At 53.0% G+C, this 19918-nt stretch overlaps 1 protein-coding gene across 2 annotated transcripts; it reads right to left on the minus strand.

Moving 5' to 3' along the window:
* Positions 1-430: 430 nt before the first annotated feature.
* On the minus strand, positions 431-19274 carry GGT7 (gamma-glutamyltransferase 7). 2 transcript variants are annotated; one of them, XM_039699587.1, is made up of 17 exons: positions 19017-19075; positions 16783-16874; positions 16381-16485; positions 16040-16266; positions 14772-14923; positions 13448-13562; positions 12861-12928; positions 12146-12219; positions 11514-11707; positions 9404-9491; positions 8283-8410; positions 5824-5912; positions 4921-5064; positions 4304-4421; positions 3664-3801; positions 2599-2698; positions 431-1664 (listed from the first exon to the last, which is right to left on the minus strand). In XM_039699587.1, exons 4-17 carry the CDS (start codon positions 16205-16207, stop codon positions 1501-1503), a joined length of 1740 nt encoding a protein of 579 aa, XP_039555521.1. In that variant the 5' UTR covers positions 16208-16266; positions 16381-16485; positions 16783-16874; positions 19017-19075; the 3' UTR covers positions 431-1500. The 2 variants fall into 2 exon arrangements, with proteins under 2 accessions (XP_039555521.1, XP_039555520.1); XM_039699586.1 differs by lacking the exons at positions 16381-16485; positions 16783-16874 and having other exon boundaries at positions 19017-19274.
* Positions 19275-19918: the final 644 nt, after the last annotated feature.

Here is a 19918-nt window from a genome sequence, read left to right on the forward strand (position 1 = left end):
ACTTCACTGGGCTGCTCTGGGATCCACAGAGCTCTCAGGAACAATTAGTCCAATTATCTGCCCTGTGGCCCTGACCACCCCACGATCAGCCCATGCCATCGAGTGCCAGAGGGTGGCACAAACAGTGGCACAGGGTGCCTGGGGAGCAAGGTCGGGGTGAGTGGTGTGATCACCAAATCAAAGAGCCAGACAACCATAAACAGACATACATATATAATATGTACAGTGGCCATGGGTGCATGTGCACCATGAAGGAAATCATCACATTTTAGACTGCAGAAAATGATCAAACTCTGAATTTTTTTAGTGCCAAGTGTATCTAACTAGCCAGCAAAAAGAACAGGAAATGTCCAGATGTGGGCTGAATGACCTGGTGCAGATGTCAGCTGGGGTATTCTTCCCTTCTCAATTTCAGACACAAAGTGCAAGAGCATTCTTTTATTTTTCACTACATGCTGTGGACAGAAATTTATCTCAGTAGTGTTTGGTTTGGTTTCTACTTTTTCTCTCACTCTCTTCAGCTTTTCCAATAGATTCACTGGGACTAAAACACAGAGCTAAGGTACAGCCATTAATTCAATCAGCAGAAATTTCCAAGCCTCTCAGTAGGAATGAGCCAGGCTTTTGGAACAGACTGAGATAATGCAGTGGAAGGAGAGCTCTGAACCCATCCAAATGTGGTCTTCAGTCCATGATCTGTGTTTTTTCACTGTGGAGTACTGCTAAGATATCTCCAAAAAGTGTCTAAGAAAGTTAAACCTGCTACCATTAATCAGAAATTCACCACTGAGGAGGTTGAACCTCTGTAGGAAAACTACTGGGGGTGCACAAGTTGTTAAGAGGAAGAAGTTATTAGACCTGTTGAAAACCTGTGGTTACAAAATCAAACTGCCAATGAGTCTGCACAACAACTGGATTCAAAATATTTACTGCCAAAATTCAAGGTATGTAGTGATGTGGACACAGGAACTTCCCTGGGACGCTGCACGCTGGCAAAAATCAGCTGGCCTGGAAGGAATATTAGAGGACTCCCCAGTATTCCAGCTGCAGGCACCTACAAACACTACATCAGGCTGTATTAATTACTGGCTTGCACTGGAAGCAAATAAGGAGCTTGGGAAAGACAGGGAGAGGAGGATAATTATCATCAATAATAATATCAGTGGCAGCAGCTGTTTTCTCCCTTGCTCATGTTCCTGATCCCTAAAAGTAAGATGCTGGCTAGAACTGGGTTTTGGAAAGATTGAACTATTAGCAAGACTGCCAAAAGAAAAGTGCTCCTGCCACTCCTGTAACAAGGATGGGGCTGCTTGCAATCCAAATGATGGAAAAATAAAAGGAGAGCTGGATGTTGCTGCTGCCAACTCCTCTGGTGCTGTCGGGGTGGGGGCTGCAGAACACCTTCCCAGCAGTATGAGGGCTGGAGAAGGGGCCACTTCAGGACATGCACATCACAGGGTTGTGTGACAGCCTGGCCACAGCACACGGCCCTGGCAGCTGCTACAAGATGGTGGCTCCAGCAGCATCTGCACTCCTGGGGTCCTTCAGGCCAATGATGAAACTGTTGGTTCTCCTGGCCCCGTGAACCAGGGATACCACTGGGACTTTATTCACCTGGTGGCCCCTGGCCACAAGAAATTCAATATCTTCTTCAGGAAACTCACCTGCAGGGATTTGAAAAGAAGAGTTGGTAAGTGAAAGCAGTGCTGCCTGTGATGCAAAGGTCTGTCTAACACTGCTGGGGCCTGCAGTGGGGGGAACCTGCCTGCTGCCCCTTCAGAATGTCCAAACTCAAAAATTAGGACCTTGTGAAGTTTTAGATTTAATTCCATTTTAGTTTCAAAGTCTACAGGGCACACTGCAGGACAGATCCTATTTAGATTTTCCTCTGAAATGGGGAAGATCAGAAACTTTGGCTATTTGGTGTGGAATGAGAACCAAATTTCACTTATGGTTGGCTCTGGTGAAGTTTGGGGCAGTGTGAAAAACACCAAATAGACCAAGACTTAGAGTAACAAGGACAAGAGCTGACAGTACAGACTGCAGAGTGTCAGCACTGATACTGTGTTTTCAGCACTAGCAAGCTACAGGCTTTTCCACAAACCTTGCCTTTTTTCAAAGTGATGGAATTAAGGGACATGGACTGAAAAGTGAAGGGATGTTATTTATATCAGTGGGAATAAAGTGCAGGAAGATTTGAGCACATGTTTGGGTCAAGTTGAGGCTGCAGTCTTGCTGAGTTGGATATTGTTCATGGCACCTGATCTCCAGAAGGATTTAAGGACAGGACAAGGCCAGATGAGCTGGGACAGAGGGAAGGCTGCGGAGAAGCACCTGAAAGAGCTTGGAGAGGTAGTGCCAGAGGGGTCAGGAAGCATTTCCAGGACAAGAGGGAAAGGACATGGCTCAGCAAAGGCTCCAAGCTTTGAAGAAGTTGAAATCTGATTTTTGTGTTCCCCAAAACCCTCTACACCCCTGGGAACCCTAGAACATGGTGACCTGTGGTGCTTCCATTGCACTGTGCTAGGGAAATTCTGCTCTTTTCCTAAACTTGCTGGATTTGTGTCCCTTTGTGCCCCACCCAGTGTCCATACTCACTGTCAACCTGCAAGGTGTTGGACTGAAGCTGGGGGTGAAGTCGACCAAGTGACAAACTTTCACTCAGATTCTTGTTAAACGTTAAAACATTTACCAAAACCTGCAAGAGAATAAATTATCCTCAATAATAAAAAAAAAAACTATGATAATAGGAGAAGCCAGCTTCCTGAGCACCCCCCAAATTGGTGGCTCCAGCATCTGCACATGCAGCAGGCAAAGGAGATTTTGAATCATTTACTAAACTGCATGAACTGCTGCAGGGGTGTGCACACACTAAGAAGTCCTTGGAATGTGGTCTGTATGTTGTTGCTTGTAAAGCAGGACATTTTCAGGATGGCATGGGCTTTTTGTCACATAGCTCCTGCTAAAGTAGCAGAGTTGTGTGTCTGGAACATGATGTAAGCTCTAAAGAAGTGTTTGTTACACCCAAAAGCTCAGCATGTGACTTCTCCAAACAAAGCACTGGGAAGCAGTTCTTGGCTTTAGTTTTGCTCTGCATAATGCTTTCCAAAAGGTAAGAAAACTGGGAGACCTTCTCAGGCTTTTCTTTTCAGCAATCCATTACTGCTGTACATGCAATCAAGCTATTGGCAAGTACTTCACCTCCTTACAAATCATAAATTAAGAGGAACTGCCCAATTTATATTCAGTGTTGAGCTGGAAGAATTCAGTTGGGAATGCCCTAAAAGGAGCTTTTCATGTGGAAAAGGGCTAAAGGGCTGCCAGTTTTCTGCAATACACTGAATAAAAAAATTATCCTTTTTTTCTTAATCATCCTTAAGATGAGTTTTGAACAGGTATTAAAATGACAAAAGCCATTATAGATTTTGCCAGAATGCTTCTCCTCTACAGCTATGAGTGGTGCCACTAGGCAAGGTGCAAGAAAAGTAAACTGGTAACCCTTAGAGATTTGAAATAACCCAAGTGTGGAACTGGTGACACCAAAGACTGAACCAGTAACCTCTGGCCACCAGTTTTGACCCAGCCTGGGACAATTAGGAAGGGGAAGGAGGGGACCCTCCTCACCTTGGGCGAGCAGCTGCTCGGGGAGGACGTGGCACTGACCTGGATGAGGCTGCTCAGGGCTCGGTCCCCGTTGTTGGCTCCCAGGCACAGGTAGGTGCCACACATGCCCTGGGAGGGCCTCACGATGGTGGGCAGCAGGAAGGACCGCGGCCGCTTCCCCGGCTGAGGGAGGTTATGCTGCAGTTGAGGAAAAGTTGCACCAAAAAATGTCAACAAGCCAACTCTCCCACAGAAGGAGCATGGGGCTCATCACCCCCTCCCAAAGAAGAGGGTTTTACAATGCATAAGGCAGCCCTGGAAGCCAACAGCACAGGTCTGCATCTGTTTCTTTCCAAGACCTGGATATTTTTTCCTGCTACTTGTTACTTTTTAACCTGCAAAGCAACATTCATGAAGAAACTGCTTAATACAAGTCCACATTGTTACTTAAAAGTGCGTCTGGGCTGCAGGGAAAGTAGGTAACAGTGTTGTTTGATAATTCTGCAATGTATTAATAACTGATGGACATGGAGCCCTCTGTTTTCTCACTTTCAGTGGCTCATATAATGAAAAATAGCAGCTTTCTACACACTGTTGTCTCTGTTATTAACAAGGCATTAAATAGTTCCCCTGTTGTGAAGATGAGAATAAAATTGGAAGAAGAAAAGGTACATAAAGAATTTGTCACGTCATTCATTACCAGCCTGGGAATGGAGTGGTTCATTGTTTTATTTTGCCAGGAGAAGTCCAACATCTGGCTGTTCAGGAGGATTCCAGAGGGTGTTACTATTCCACTGCCAAAGGGACGATTCAAAGAACTGAAAAGAAACACAGGAAATTTCATAAAAATCATCCCAGAGATGTTTGTACACCTCGAGGCTTTCAAGGCTCCAACTTTCTGTCCCACCTTGTCTTGATAGAGATTCTTTGATGGTTCTCTAGGGCTGGTGAGATTGAGGAGAGACCAGTGCACTTAGGAGCAGAAGACACATATGCTACACAGTCTGTCCCTCCCTGTGTTTGAGGATTCCCCTTGCTGAGATGGATCTGCCTCCCTCAGTCCTACATTGGCCACCACCTCTCCCCAGGGAGCAGGTACAGGCCACTGCAGCCATGTGCCATTGTTAGAGGGCTCTAAGACTGCACAGGGCAGAGCAGCACCAGCCCACACATCTCAACCCCGCTCTCCCATTCCTCTGCTGCAGGACTGACTGGGACAGAGCAGCCTGGCTGACCTAGGTCTGGTCCCACCCTGTCCTGCTGAACCTACTCCCTCCTCCCTGCTCCCACCCCGAGCTGCAGAGGCCAAGCCTTTACCTCACCACAGCGACGATGAAGTCATCGGGGCCCATGACCAGGACCTGGCTGGCAGCAGCCCCACTCTCCAGGGGGGAACGAGGCACGGACGGGTAGGACTGGGAGTCATTGATCAGCTGCCGCAGGGAACTGGCTTCTGATTTACTTCAGCAAGGAGGGAGGGAGAGAGGAAAGCAAGCCGTGAGCCTGGGGAGCTGGATGTGTCCTGGTGTCTCCACAGCTAGGGCTGGGTGTCCCTGAGGGGCTGCATGAGGACAGGGGGCTGTTCTGGCTCACCCCGAGGAAGGAAGGGGTGACAAGGTGGCTGAGTCTGCACAGAGAGGCACTCAGTCTGCCATGAACCTCCAAAGGCTCTGTCTACCCCTGTTTGCCCTCACCAGGAGTAAACCCACCCCCAGTGGCCAAGGTGACAATCCCAGCTGAATGCAGGAGGGCAAGTCAGGCCCAGCCCAAACACCAGCCATGGCTCAGCTAGGCTCTGAGGTGGGAAGCTGGGCTGAAAACCCCAGGCCTGGCCTCTCCTGCACATCTGGGTGTTCTGCAAGGTCCTGAGCCCCACAGAGGGGCAGGAAGAGGCAGAAGTGGCACGTGTGACCAGGGATGGCTGTTTGTCTGACCCACTCAAAGGAAATGTTTAAAGGTGTGCCAGAGTGGGAGGAACTCTCAAGTTGAGGCTGGCTCCAGGAAACCTCTGAGTGAGGACATCCTGTGACACATCCCCAGAGCCCCGTGCCTGTGATCAGCTGTGATCCTTGTTAAAAAATGAGCCCTGGGAGGACACTCAGGGTCTGACTTTTCCTTCATAAAACAGAGGGAGAAAAAGCTCAGGGCACAGCACACCCAAGAACAACACCCAACCCACACATCCTGCAACTGTCACCTGCCTGTCCTCCTCAGACATACCTCACCATGCCTTCTGCTGTGTGAGTGACAGACATGTCACCAGATGGGTCTCCCAGGTTGCTCGCCAGACTCAGGGCTATTTTTAGTGTCTAAAGAAAGAAAGGAAAGAGAGAAGAAGAGAAGGAGAGGAAGAGAGGAGGAGAGGAGGAAGAGAAGGAGAGGAAAAGAGAGGACAGGAAGAGAAGAGGAAGAGAAGGAGAGGAAATGAGAGGAGAGGAAAGGAGAAGGGAAAGGAAAAACATTTATGTGGCCCTGGAAATACAACTTCTGATACTCCAAACTAGAAGAGGTATCTGGTGTCCTGGTGTGTAGGATAAAGCTTATAAAGAAAAATTACCAGAAGTCTGGGTTCTGGGAATACTTCAGTGCAAAGGGCTGCCACATGTGGGTATGGGAACCAAGGAGCCTCAGTCCAGCATGGCAAACTGTGCTGGAGGAGCCAAGTGAATCCAGCAGCATTTGTACAACCACAGAACCAGAGAATGCTTTGAGTTGGAAAGGACCTTAAAGATCACCACATTCCATCCCCCTGCCATGGGCAGGGACACCTTCCCATAGTTCTCCAACCTGATCTTGAGTGCTACCAGGGATGTGGTAGCCACAGCTTCTCTGGGCAACCTCTGCCAGCAGCTCACCATTCTCACAGGGAAGAATTTCTTCCCTATATCCCATCTAACCCTGGCAGTGCGAAGCCACAAGTGCAACATCCCTGGCAGGAGCTAATGTCCAGCTCAGTGGTTCAGCCTCATTGCCAGCTGGCACACAGGGTCTCCAGGATGCCGTTTAGCTTCTCTTTCCGTTCCTGAGTGGTCACCACAACAGCAGAGACCAGGCTGAATCCCAAGGGACAGGGTGTGCTGGGCTCACTGCTGCCTCTGGGCCCCAGCTCTGCTGGCCCACCAGTGCTGAGCAGAAATGAGCTGCTCTGCTCCCCAGCTGGCTGTAAACCACCCAAAGGGCTTGAACAGAAAGCATCAGTCCCAGCACACATCAGGGAATGATGGTGCAAAACGAGGAAAAGATCTGGTTTCTCAGGCATGCAGAATCCTGCCTGAGCCAGTCCATTGAAAATGGGAAGATGCAATTCAAAGGACATGGTTTATCCAGCCCTGGGACCACAGCATAGCCAGGGCAGAGCCATGAGGAGAGAGAGAGCTGCTCCTCAGCCAAGCCAGCCTTGAGAGAGAAAGGCTGAACAGAAACACACTCAACATTCAGCTTGCAGGTTGGGCCATGGTCATTCAGGATCCAGAACATTCCCCTGCAGGCAGCCAGCGAGGTGTGACTGCTGGTCTGGAAAGTGCCACACAGCAACAGCTTCTCCTTGGTTATCAACTGTGTGGAGAGCAGGATGTGACAAACCTCTGGAGAAGGCAGCATTTCCATGGAGCAGTGTCCTGACCACCACACCATGTGGGGGGGACAAGGGCTTGGAGGCCAGGGAAGAGCTCCATGGAAACAGCAGAGCATGTCCACCCCAGTGGTTAAGGACCTCTTAACCTTGGTCCTGGTTGTCCCAGGGCTGGATACCTGAAGCTGGCCTAGCACTGAACCTCAGCCACATGTTTAGCTGTGGGACCCAGGCAATCAGGGTTACACATCTCCTGAAGTGACTGCCTTGGAGCTGCAGGTTGCTGCTCTAGGATAACCAGCAGGTGAAACTCTTGGCAGAGGAAATAGATTCACCCAAAGCTTCCTGAAGAGAGCTCAAAAATTACTCAGGTGAATCAACCTCCTGTGCCTCGGCACAGTGTGTAACACCTCCAGCTGCTGCATTTTTGCTGAGACACTTCCAAGCACCCATTGTCCTGTCTGCTACAAGGATGTAGTTAAATCCTCAATTAAAATTCCCAGCTCATAAAGCCCAGCTGTGGATCTGTAAATTCCCAACTCATAAACCCCATCTGTGCATCTGTGGAACATCTAAGAGCACAACTCTGCTTACAGAGCAGGAGACAGAACACTTGCTCAACCTCCTGAAATCTGCAATGTTTTAGCAGGACAGTCCTAAATACTGAAAAAATTCTGGACCTCAGAGACCATAATTTTTTTTATTATGAAATATTGGGTCAGTTTTCCTTGTGATCACCATGTAGAAGCTTTTCTTGCAGCACACCTTGCAGTGCCCTCAGGTGCTCTGCAGTGGCCAGGGCCACTGGAGCTAAGAGGTGGAGGAACTTAATGGGACAACCCTCAGGTGCTGTGGGGTCATTCTGCAGAGATGACTGTATACAAGACATGGACAAAGCCACAGTTTGTTCTGAAAAAGCTCTTCCTAAGCAGGAAAGATCCTCTGCTCAGCCTCTGAGACAGCAGCACTGCTCAGTTTTACACCTTAGCAGTCTATTTGTGCATTCTTCTCTGGGAATAACCTACAAATATTTTTGTACAACCACAAAATAAAGAAATCATTCTCTAGCAGCACAAGCAATTCAGCCAAATGTTGAACCTCCTCTCACCTCCACCATCCAGTGCAAGATGTTCCCTCTGGATCCTTGCCTTGTGATGTTAAAGCCCTCGAGGATGTTCAGTGCTGAGATCAGTGCAGGACCTGCATGTGGAGGTGGGGGGGTGAAAACAAGGTGCCCTGTGGAGGGAAGAGAAGAGGAATGAAGCTGCTTTTCTCAGACACCATCCAGTGAGAACACTCATCCATGAGGACAGGGAAACCCTTCCAGATTCAAGGGGAAGTAATAGAAAGCATCATGATTTGAGAAGGGCTTCCCAGAACATCCCTGTATCTTTCTGTTTCTTCATGAAGGATGAAGGAAGCCCAAACAGGGATGCTTTATTACCTCTGAAATTCAGTTCTCGTTGGCTGGCTGTTGGTTTCTAGAGTGCAGTAGGGTAGAATGGAGATGGAACCATAGAAAACCAGAACGGTTTAGGTTGGAAGGGATCTTAAAAGTCATCCAGTGCCATGGGTAGGACATCTTCCACTATCCCAAGTTGCTCCAAGCCCCGTTCAACCTGGCCTTGGACACTTCCAGATGTGGGGCAGCCACATCTGCTCTAGGCCCTGTGCCAAGGCTTCACCTCCCTCACAGGGAGAGATTGCTTCCTAACACCTATTCTAAATCTCTTCTCTTTTAGTCTGAAATCATTCCCCTTGTCCTGTCACTCTCTGCCCATGCTAAAAGTCACTTTCCCTCATTTTTTATAAACCTCTTTTACATACTGGAAGGCTACCTAAAAAAATTTGCAACATTACAGCTATAAGGAGGGTAAATGCAGGGAATGCTAGAAAATATTCACATTTTAGAACCTTCTTGCATAAAGTTAGCTTTTTCCCCTTTGGGAACTGTCTTTAGCTGTAGGTCCACTTCTATTGAGATGTTGCATCAAGATATGACCATGTCACATCTTTAGACTTTTAAGGGAAAAAACATTTCAAAGAGCTGAAAATCTCCTGAGCCACCCATGATGCATCAGCAGGGAATAGCAGGAAACTCTTTGGAAGGCCTTTCTGCAGACATTTCAGCACAGCTTTGACTTTAACTCTTGCTCAATGCTGTTTCCACCCCTTGCAAGGTGAAGAAAACCTTCCCCTGGAGCTGCATGGCGACGGGTGAGGGAGTACCTCGATAGATTGTGTGCACGGGGTCCTCCACAGTGACACTGTAATTGCTGAAATCCTCCTCCACCAAGACTCCTCCGTAGTCATGGACCTGCACGAGAGCAAAGCAGTGCACACTGAGCAGCCTGGGCCAAGGCTCTCTGTGCAACACAGCCCTCACTGTCAAACACACTCCACTGAGATTCCTGAGCCAAGTGCCAGGTTCCTTAGGATACCCTGGAAATCTGTGCTTTCACAGCCCTGGTGACCTGGCTCACAGCTCAGCATTGCAGGAAGGCTCTGCACTCCCCTCCAAAAGCTCACCCAACCCAAGGGTGCTCCCAGGACATTCTGTCTGCCCAGGAAGATGGGGACTGGCCCTGCCCTGCAGCCTTCCCTGCCCTGGCTGGCAAACAGGAGTGTGTTAAGGGGTATTGAATACTGCCAGGATTATGGGTCCAGGAGACAAGGAGCTTGGCTGTAGCAGGTGGCCATCACTAGAAATAACAACTAAAAAAATTACTGTTCTCACCCTATTTGAAATTATTTAATCTGACAGTGGGTCTACTGTAGCCTTGGTCTTCCTGTAAGATTCCTGTCAGAGGTACAATGTACCAGGGTTGGCACAGGAAAGATGGGCCATTCCCTCCACTGCAGGTCCTCTGTGGTTGAGGGATTATGGAGATGAGGGAGGACTATCAGAGCATGGTGGGGCACTGCCCAGGCTCCCCAGGGAATGGGCATGGCCCCAAGGCTGCCAGAGCTCCAGGAGTGTTTGGAAAATGCTCTCAGGGAGAGGGTGGGATTGTTGGGATGCCTACATGCTCTGAACTCTAACCCAGCTAGCTTCCTTGGCAGGAAAACTCCTCTGCCAAAACTGAATGAATCACTGGAGCAGGACAGCTAGTGCAGGGCATGCTGTGGGGCCAGAATGTCAAGCAACCCCAAAGCTGCTAAAGATGTCTCTCCTACTTGGGATCCCTGTTTCCTCCCCAGAAAAAAGGCTGGTTGAACCCCAGGGCTCTGCTGAGCCAGGACCTGGCTCCCCACACCTAGCCAGTGGGGAATGGGGCATAAGGAGCAGAGAAAGGGGAATAAACCCCAGTCAGCCACACACTGCAGACATCCCAAATTCCCAAGAGAGCACTATTTTGCACCTGTGCCTGGAAGCAAAGAGTAGGTGTTTTGGAGCTGTTGTTTTCACCAGATGGATGCCCTCCCTGTACTGGAACAATAAACACTTTGTGAAGGCAGCACTTTGCTCTGCAACCAAAGCTGGAATTGTACACTGGATCCCAGAGCTTGTCAGGAGGGTCTTTGATGTGGCAACCCTGGGTCTTGCTCTTCCACAGAGAATTTGTGCTTCCCTGTGGCAGCCCCCAGGTCAGGGGAACATGGTGACAAAGCAGGGTTTAGCTGTGGAGATGCTCACAAGCTTGGGACTCTCCCTGCTCCCCACCCTTCACCTCTGCTGTAGTTCAGGTGAACTGTAGATTTCCAAACACAGAGCCCCCACAGATGTCTGAGGCTTGAATGGAATGAACACGTTCCAGATTCTTGATGAGCTATTGAAGGAGCATCACCATGGTGGCTCAATAAAATGGTGCCCCAACTACCCCGACTGCAGCCACACAGATATAAAAGTTGTTATGGGTTGTTGGGGGCTTTTTTCTTGTCTGTTCTGATATTTTATCCAGAGTACCTCTAACAGGAGTTAAACTAGGGCAACCCCAAGTGGGACCAAGCCTTTCTAATCCTCTGCTCACAAGACTCAGTTTATTTTTAAACCATCTTCTTGGAGTCTTTATCCTACAATCCCATTAACCATAACAACTTGTTTCTCAATAGCCTCTTGTTCTGGGGGAAAAGGCTTTGTCACCCAACTGAACAGAGCCCAAAGCCTAAAATGTTTTTTATTTTCCTTCCAGATTGTTCTGGTTATAGAGGAAATGGAGATTTCACTTCTGTAGACTGGGGGAATGGCCTGTGTGTCACTCCCACCACTGCGGGGACAGGGAAGGAAAAGGAGGCATCTGTCCCCATCATTGTGCTGGCACTTGGCTTATCTCCAGTTTGTCACCTTAAGCAGGTGGCAGCCCCCGGCTGGCAGGTGCCAGGGGCAGTCCTGGCTCACCTCAGAGATCATCTCCTGGGTCAGGTTCCCGCTGTAGAAGGCTGACACCCCCTCTGCCCCCAGCAGCTGCAGCACGGCCGCCAGGTCCAGGCGCCGGACGAACGTCCCCGGCAGCAGGGGCTGCCCGTCGGGCAGGAAGATCTCCTGGAATCGCTCAGAGTAGTTCAGGTCCTTCAGTTCACTCAGGGCTTTGGCTGCAGGTGAGAAGGGGAAGGACATCCAGAAAAAACAGGGGTCAGGAAGGCACAAAGGACCTGGAGTCACTGTGCACCTGATGGGGATGTTGAAGGCCTGCTGCTGCCTCTGGCCCTCTTGCAAAACTAGAGGGGAGCTGGATCGTTGGTCCTTTGGAACTGGGAAAGAAACCCAAAGAAACCCCAGCACCCTTCCCTGCCTGGCCCTGGGCACTGCCCAGTGTGGCTGCTCTGCCCTGGCTCTGCCCAGCCACGGCAAAGGGCTCCCGTTTGGCTGCCACCACGCTGTCCCCTGGCAGACCGTGGCTCACGCATTGCTCACCTCCCAACACCATTCAATCTCCATGCCCACAAAGCCTTGATTTCCCATGACTAACCCACTGAATCCCCAGCTGCCTTGCACAGTGAACTGCCCTGAGCTGCCCATCAGGTACTCACCCAGGTCATGTGTGACATTAAAGCCGTTCTGGGCGACACCGGCTGCGAGGCCCAGCAGCTCGGACCATGGGAGCCTGCCAAGGGAGAGAGGACAAGGAGAAATGGGCCTTGGAGGGCTGCAGTGGGGCAAGTGGTGGGCAGCAAGCATAGGGCTTGGCTCTGCAGTCAGGGGCTCCTGGGAGACCAGGCCGTGTGGCCAGCAGTGGCCAAAAGGAGCACTGAACTTTCAGTGCTTCTCCTTAACAGGATCCTGTCAGTGCTCCAGGATGTGCCCCAGAGAGAATGGCAGTGCATGCATGGGGAAAGGGCTGTCTCAGCAGCAAAAGCTCAAGCCAGGCTCTGGTCATGAGCAAGGCATTTAGATCCCTCCATATCCCAACAGAGCACCAAGGACAGGCATACTTCTTAGAATCCAGCCAAAGAGAGAATGAAAATGCACAGACATGTGAGACCGAGTGCTGCAGCTCTAACAGAACATTTTTGTACATCTTCTTAGCCAACAGGTCACTTTGCAGAAAACGTGACCAAGCTGAATTTTTTCTTTTGTACATGAAACAGCAAAAAATAAACATCTCTTTCAACACAAGCCTCCAAGTACCTCTTAGCTGATGGTTTTGACTGGTGGCTGAGAACATGGTCTGATGGCAAGAGCTTGTGTGCTCCCAGCTTCCCACAGGGACCCCAGGGCACAGCCTGTGCCAACCTCGTGTCTTACCTGCCATGTAACTGGTGTGCCTGGTGCATTCCTAGGATCATGCCTGGCACCCCTACAAGCAGACCTGGCTGTAAAACAGGAGGAACAAAAAGGAAGAGAGTAGTCTCCTTCCCATGAGGACATGGGACATGGTCCCCAACTGCAAGGGGAGGTGCAAATCATGCTTACTTTGGAATTATCTGCATAGTTAGGAGAAGGGAAGAGTCTGTAGCAACACACTTTACTATGGAATAAAAGGTTTTGGAAGGAGAGAGGCAAATTAAATCTTGTTCTCAACCCAGTTTGGTCAGGAGAGATAATTCAGCAGGACAACCTGGGATTATGCTCCTTCCTAGGGTTCTTGTTCTCCCAGCACCCTGCTACCACAGAGATGTACCTTTTTACTCCCCAGAGCTCTGCATGCATTTTGGGGCTGATAAAGAAGTGTTTTCTCTAGATTCCCCATGTCTGTAGGGCCCAGGATCTCCTATGATGAGAGAGACCTCTTGCTGCTTTGCTGGGCATCTGCCCCTCAGCCTGAAAGTTGGAGGAAGGAGAGCTGGAGACACCAGCCCTGGAGACAATGGCTGTGGGATACTGGTTCTCACCTTGGTGTCCTGCTGCAGGTCCCCTTCCAGCGGGATGCCCAAGGGAGCCACCTCACGGAAGTCGATGGCCCAGCTCCTGTTCTTGCGGATGTCGTGGACCAGCATCACCCCGCCCCTGCGGCGACACAGGGCAGGGCGTGGCAGCGGCTGCCCTGCAGCGGCCGCGGCCGGGTAGCTGGGGTGCGCTGAGGCCGGGGCCGGGCCAGGGAGACAAGGGGCTCTGTGCCAGGGCACCAGCCCCAGCGGGGCCACGGGCTGGCCAGAGTAGCAGCAAATGCTGCTGTCCTTCCCTAGGGCACACACCAGGACAGCCAAGGCAGGGTTGGTGTAGGACACAGGCAGCCCTAGGCTGAGCCAGGTGAGGCTGGAGCAGTCCCTGCCTTCCTGGTCATAGAGCCACTGGCTCTGTTCCACTGCCAGGCTGGGACCATCTGGGATTTTCTTTCTAATCTGAGCAGTTTTGCAACAAAAGAGGGTGTTTGCTTACAGCAGCAATGGGTGGTGCAGCTGGAGCAGTGATCAGGTGCTGAGCCCTCCTGCAGAGCGAGGAGCATCAGGCTCACGTGGATGCCACCCTGGGAATGAGGGCTGGGAGAAGGACACCCCTCCCTGGCAACTTCCTGGAGCTGGGCTCCGGACCTCAGCCTCAGGAGCAGAGCTGGTGGGAGGCAGGACTTGGGCTCTGAAAGCACTGGGAGGGACTGAGTCCAGGGTGTTTGTAGCTCCTGGTGCAGCTCACGTGGCTGGGGGACCACGTCTTCCTCTGATGCTCACCAGCCCTCTTGAGCCTGGGGCTGGGATGCTCTCTGCAGCCACTACAGCAAAAACAATTCCCTGCCTGGCGGTCTCTGTCCTGTGTTGACAGCATGGAGCACAGGAAGGGTCACTGTGACAGATGTGGACACATCCACTGCCTGATGTCAGAGTCCTGGCACCACACCCTGAGCCTGGCACTGCCACAGAGGCACTTCTCAGCTGCAGAGGGACTTTTTACAAGGGCAGATAGTGACAGAACAAGGGAGAATGGCTTTACACTGACAGAGGGCAGGTTTACATCAGGTATTTGGAAGAAATATTCCTCTGTCTGAGAGGAGGTAGGGGAACCAGGCACTGGTGTAGTCTGCCCCATCCCTGGAAGTGTCCAAGACCAGGCTGGATGGGGCTTGGAACAACTTGGGATAGTGGAAGTGTCCCTGCCCATAGCAGGGGCTGGGACTGGATGGGCTTTAAGGCTTCTCCAACCCAAACCAGCCTGGGATTCTGTGAAACCACTCCCTTGAGGACAGCTGAAGACAAGAGCAGAGGGCGAGCGCCCCACACTTACCCGCCCAGCCCCGAGGTGTGGGGGTTGACGATGCCGGCGCAGAGGGCCGAGGCGATGGCCGCGTCCACCGAGGAGCCGTGCCTGGCCAGCACGTGGGTGCCCAGCGCGGTGCAGCGCGCGGCGTCCGTCACCACGGCGCCGCGGTGGAACAGCTGCCGGAACGAGAGGGCACCGCTGGGCAGGGCTGCTCCTGCCCGCCTCTGCACCCACCAGTGTGGCACCTGAGGCCTGGCGCCAGCGCCAGGGCCGTGGCTGATCCAACAAATGCCAGTGGGAACCGTATGTCCCTTGGCACGTCCCTGCTCCAGGGCAGCTGCAGGTAGCCACGGCCACCAGTTCAGACAGCTTTCCACACTCTGTGTGCCAGGCTGGGGGGCTCGTCTCCCTGTGCCCCTCACCAGCCCAGAGCTGTCCCTGTGCTGCAGCCAGGCAGTCACCAGGAATGGGGATACAGCTGTAAGGGATGCAGCAGGCCCCCAGGACCACAGCTTGTTCTCATCCCTGTGCCAGAGCTGTGCTAATGCAGTCACATGATATTTTAAGGAGTTGATTTTCATCCCTATGGCACAAATTGCAGCATCTCAACAAGAGCCAGGCTGGCCTGGGGACATGCAAAGACAGAAGGGTCCTGGCAGCACATGGAGATGGTGATGGTAACTCCTGGCTGACTGTGACCCTGGCAGAAGTTCTGCAGGAGAATCCAACCCTGTGGCCATGCTGCCTTGGCTGTGCAATCTAGCACTGGGCTGTGGGAGAGATTATCAGGAGGTTCATCTCTGTTTTCAGCTACTTCCCTGCTTAGTCCTGGGTGAATCTTCCAGAGGTGAATCTGGGCATGTATGCCCACAATCCACAAAACTGTACAAGTGGACAAGATGCCTACTGTTTAACTAAGGATTACTTTCTGAAAGCACTCCCACCTGGCTCAAACCACAGCTGCAGTCACAGCAGTGGGGTTGTCTGTTCTCCCCCAGCAGCACCCCCAAACCTGCCTGACACAGCCCCCCACACCCTGGCCATGCAGCAAGCTCTGAGAGTCTGGCTCGGTTCTCCAAGCACAACCTCCAGGTGGAGGAAAAGACTTTCAAGCCAATTTGGGGTTGAACCATGGGGGAGACTGAGCACCCAGGGCCTCACTGACACCAGCCATGGCTCCCCAGTACTCCACTTGCCAAACTGCTGACCAGGAGGAAAGTCAGGGAGCTCTCCCCTCTGTGGAGCCAAAGCCTAACCATACTTTACAAATAACATACGCTGTTTTGTCTTACCTGAGGGTCCCCAAAATAGATCTGCATAATGAGGGCCACGGTGACACCAGTGGCGAAGGTCAGGCAGGCGGTGATGATGACGGTCAGCCCATCCTGCCGGCAGCTGCAGTCTCCTGAGAAGGGGTCCTTGCTGGTCTCCTGCAGAGGGGACACATCCTGGCTCCCCATCTCTGAGGAGGACGAGGGCAGGCGCTGCAGACGCGCAGACTTCAGGAAGGAGTCTGGGTCTTTGTGGGCAACAGGGAGAAAACAGGTGTGAGTTATTGAGCAACTTGGGGCTCTTATTGCAGTGTTTACCCAGAACTAACATTACACTGAGCCCATTCCAGCAAAGCTATCACCTTCCCTACTGATCCCAGCTCTCAGCAGCCTTTCTGGCTCAGATCGTGCTTTGAGTCATTTTACTGATCCTTTTCTTTAGCTCTGGTTATTCCAAACTGACTTCCCTGGAGATTGAGAGAGATGAAAAACCCTTGAATTTTTACTCCATTTCAGTCCATTCATCAGCCTTCAGTGACAGGCCCTCTCTTATGCTCCATCTGGAGGGGTTCTTAACACAGCAAACAGGTCTTTGAAATGCAGCAGGACTGAAGAAGAGGAAATTAAGATATGAAAAAAGATGCAGCAGCTTTACTTGGAGCTGTGATTGAGCTAAAAAACCTGAGCAAAGCAGAGGTAGAGCAAAACATTTGGCCTGGGCACAGAAAATCCCTCTAGAAAAGTGAGGGCAGGGAGGAGCAAACCTGCAAACCGGAGGCCTTGGAACATCCGCTCGCTCCTCTGCAGGAAGGACTCTGCTTTAATTCCTTGCTTCCTCTGGCAGATGAGGCCCGCTCTGAAATGAAGCCACACACTGGACACCCAGCTCCAAGATGGCAAAGCAGTGGGGCAGGTGTTTCCTGGGCCTCAGCAGGATGAAAAAGTCTCGGTTTTGCTCTGAAAGATGCCTTGAATCTCTGTGAGTGTCAGCTGCTGCCCTTCTGCTGGGAGAACACCAGCTAAGGATGCCCTGCCCGTCCCGTTGCTGCCAAGCACATGGAGCTGCTGGGGCAGCTGTGAGGTTTTGCCCACCCCTCATGGGCCCTGAAGGGAACCCAGCAGCTCAGGGCATCATCCAGGGCTCCTGAAAGAATTTTTTCAGGGGTTGCAGTACTCTGTGCATCCATAGTGGAAAAAGAGGGGCACCAAGTGGAAGATACGAGAAGCTTGTCCCTCCATACAAATGTTTCCTGGGTTTGGAAAAGGAGAAGGGGAGTGAGCAGGAAAGCCCACATCCCACATCAATCTGTCTGGTCTGGCAGGTGCTAGGTATCACTATGGGCACTGCCAGCCCAGTCTTTGTCATGGCATTAACCTGACCTGGCTGCAGCTCTCCTGAAGCCAGGGAGGGAAGGAGTTTTAATTTCCGTGATGCTGCAACCAGGAGTAAACTCCCACAGCCAGGGAATCCTCTCAGGGTGAATTTAATCTCATTTGCTGTGGTGGTTTAGGAGTGGGACTGGGAAAGGCTCAGCTTTTGCAGCCCGAGTCTCTGAGCACACACTGAGCTCCTCATGGGGCCTGGTCTAAGTGAGCTGGACTGAGCAGGAGGACTGGCTGGTGGCCTCAGTGAGGGCCACAACCGGCCTGGCAGGGGTTGCCATTGGGGGGGGATGTCACATCCAGCCTCTGGCACACACGAGTGAGGCCCCAGCCCCACCTGCAGGGAAACAGTGAGGAGTGAGCTCGACTCCAGGACACCATGCCTTCCCACTGGTGACAGGCCAGCCCAGCATGAGGGGACACGAACACCTAGGAAGCAACTGTAGAAGAGGGCAGACCACAGCCCTCCCACCGTGAAGCACCTCCACATTCTCTGCCTCAGACATCCTCTTTTTAGTCTCTGTGACCACTGGTGTCGCACAGGGACACCAGAGCCGCGGTGTGGGGATGGGAGCAGCTGGAAGGGGTCACATGGGAGCAGAAGCAGCCTGCACAGCCGATGCACAGCTGCCCATCCCAACACCAATGTGCATGCTTTGAAAAAGAAGCCACCAAATCCCACTTGGCTTCTGTGGGGCCGTGAAGGAGTCATGGCTTCATGGAGGAGCCAATGCTTTGGAGAACCAGGGCCACCTGAAGTCTGGAGCTGCTGCAGAGGAGACAGCAGAGACTGGAGCTGCTGGTGGGCTCTGCAGGTGCTCCTGCAACAAGTGTGAGGAGAGCAGCAGCTCTCTTCTCCAGCCACCTCACCTGCAGCTGTTGGCACTGCCAAAACTGCACCAGATTCTGGCTGTGTGACAAGAGGCCTCTTGCTTCCAGGGGAGCTGCTCCCACACTGCTGCAGGCAGCGGCTCTGCCTCGACAGTCAGGAGAGCACAGGGTGGGAGCGGGCAATGGGAGCTTCACCCGTGGGCATGATGGCACAGGGCAGACAGCAAGGGGAGCCTGGGGCTGTGCAAACATGGGCTTGGGGGCTGACAGGCACCCGGACTGGGAACCAACCCCAGGGGGAAGGGCAATACCGCTTGAAGAAACACAACATGAGGGAGAAACAGCATTTCGCTCAGCTATGGAGGAGAAAACAATCAGTTAAAAATAGGCAGAGGATTTTCTCACAGATCAAACGATCACCTGACTTTATTCCAGCTGAGCACCGGAGGGATGAAGCATCCCGGACTGAGGGATGTGCACAGAGCACCCCAGGGTGGCGGGATACTCAAGGAGCATCCCAGGCGGAGAGATGCTCAAGGAGCATGCAAGGAGGCCATGCACAAGTGGTCCAGGCTGGAAGGCCAAGCTGGCTGTGGGAGAACACATTGCAGGCTGCCCTGGGAGGCTCCGTGCCGAACCCGCGGATCCCTGGCTGCCTTCCGCCCCTCAGGGTGAGGCGGGGCCGGGGCGCAGGGCCGGCGGGAGCCGGGGAGCCCCGCTCCGGGCGCGGGGCCGGGGCCGGGGGTGCCGGGGGCCGCGGGCGGGCTCTGCCGCCGCCCCTCACCCGTGTCCTGCTCGCCCAGGAACGCGTCCTCCTCCTTGCGGGCGCGGAGGCCGCTCTCGGCCGCGCCGCTCGGCTCGTCCTCGGGCAGCCGCGGGAAGCTGGTGATGCTCATGTAGTCCACGGGCGAGCCGGCGGCCAGGGCCCGCTGCCGGCCCGGCACCGCCTCCGGCACTGCCATCGCCGGGTCACCCGAACCGGGTCACGCCGAGCCGGGACCCGCAGGCGCCCGGGCCGGGCCGGGCCCAGCGCTCCCGGTCAAAGCGGGTGTGTCCGGCCCGGGCCGCGCTCCAGCCGGGGCTGCTCCATGGCCCGAGGGCCCCTTCGCCCCTGGCCCACGCAGGGGGATCAGCCCCGGCCACACCGCACCCGGCGGGTTCCGGGCCAAGCCTCCGGGCAGCTGGATCCGAGATTCCTCCGTCCGCCTCCAGAAGGCTGGAAGAGTTTTCCAGGGGATGTGCACGCACATTATGTCGCTGCCGCAGCCAGCCCGTAGCAGGGTGCTCACATGTCACCCTTGGCACGGGGCACAGGGGCACCAGCACCCAGTGGCACCATCAGCAAGAGATGCCGTGACATTTCCGCAGAGCGGCCGGGTGTTTGCTCTCCTACAGCCTTCCTTCCATGGCTGGCTGCTCGTGCTTTGACCCTCTGGGATGAGAGCCGGACACCGAGGTTCCCTCCACAGCACAGGGGGTTTGGGTTGCCGTTTGCAGGTGCGGCTGGCCAGGCTGACCTGGCACTGGGGGCTCCCTGCTCCTGGCTCCAGCAGCACCAGCACAGGTGTCAGGAGGGGCTGCGGCTGCTGGGCAGCACAGGGAGCCAGCACAAAGCCGAATGGGGGCACAGGACCAGCTATGCCTGGGCAGGCCTGAGCTGTGGTTACCAACAGCTCTCATTTGGCA

The sequence above is a fragment of the Passer montanus genome, unplaced genomic scaffold (genome assembly GCF_014805655.1).
Source record: "Passer montanus isolate IOZ18808 unplaced genomic scaffold, ASM1480565v1 scaffold136, whole genome shotgun sequence".
Taxonomy (NCBI): Eukaryota; Metazoa; Chordata; class Aves; order Passeriformes; family Passeridae; genus Passer; species Passer montanus.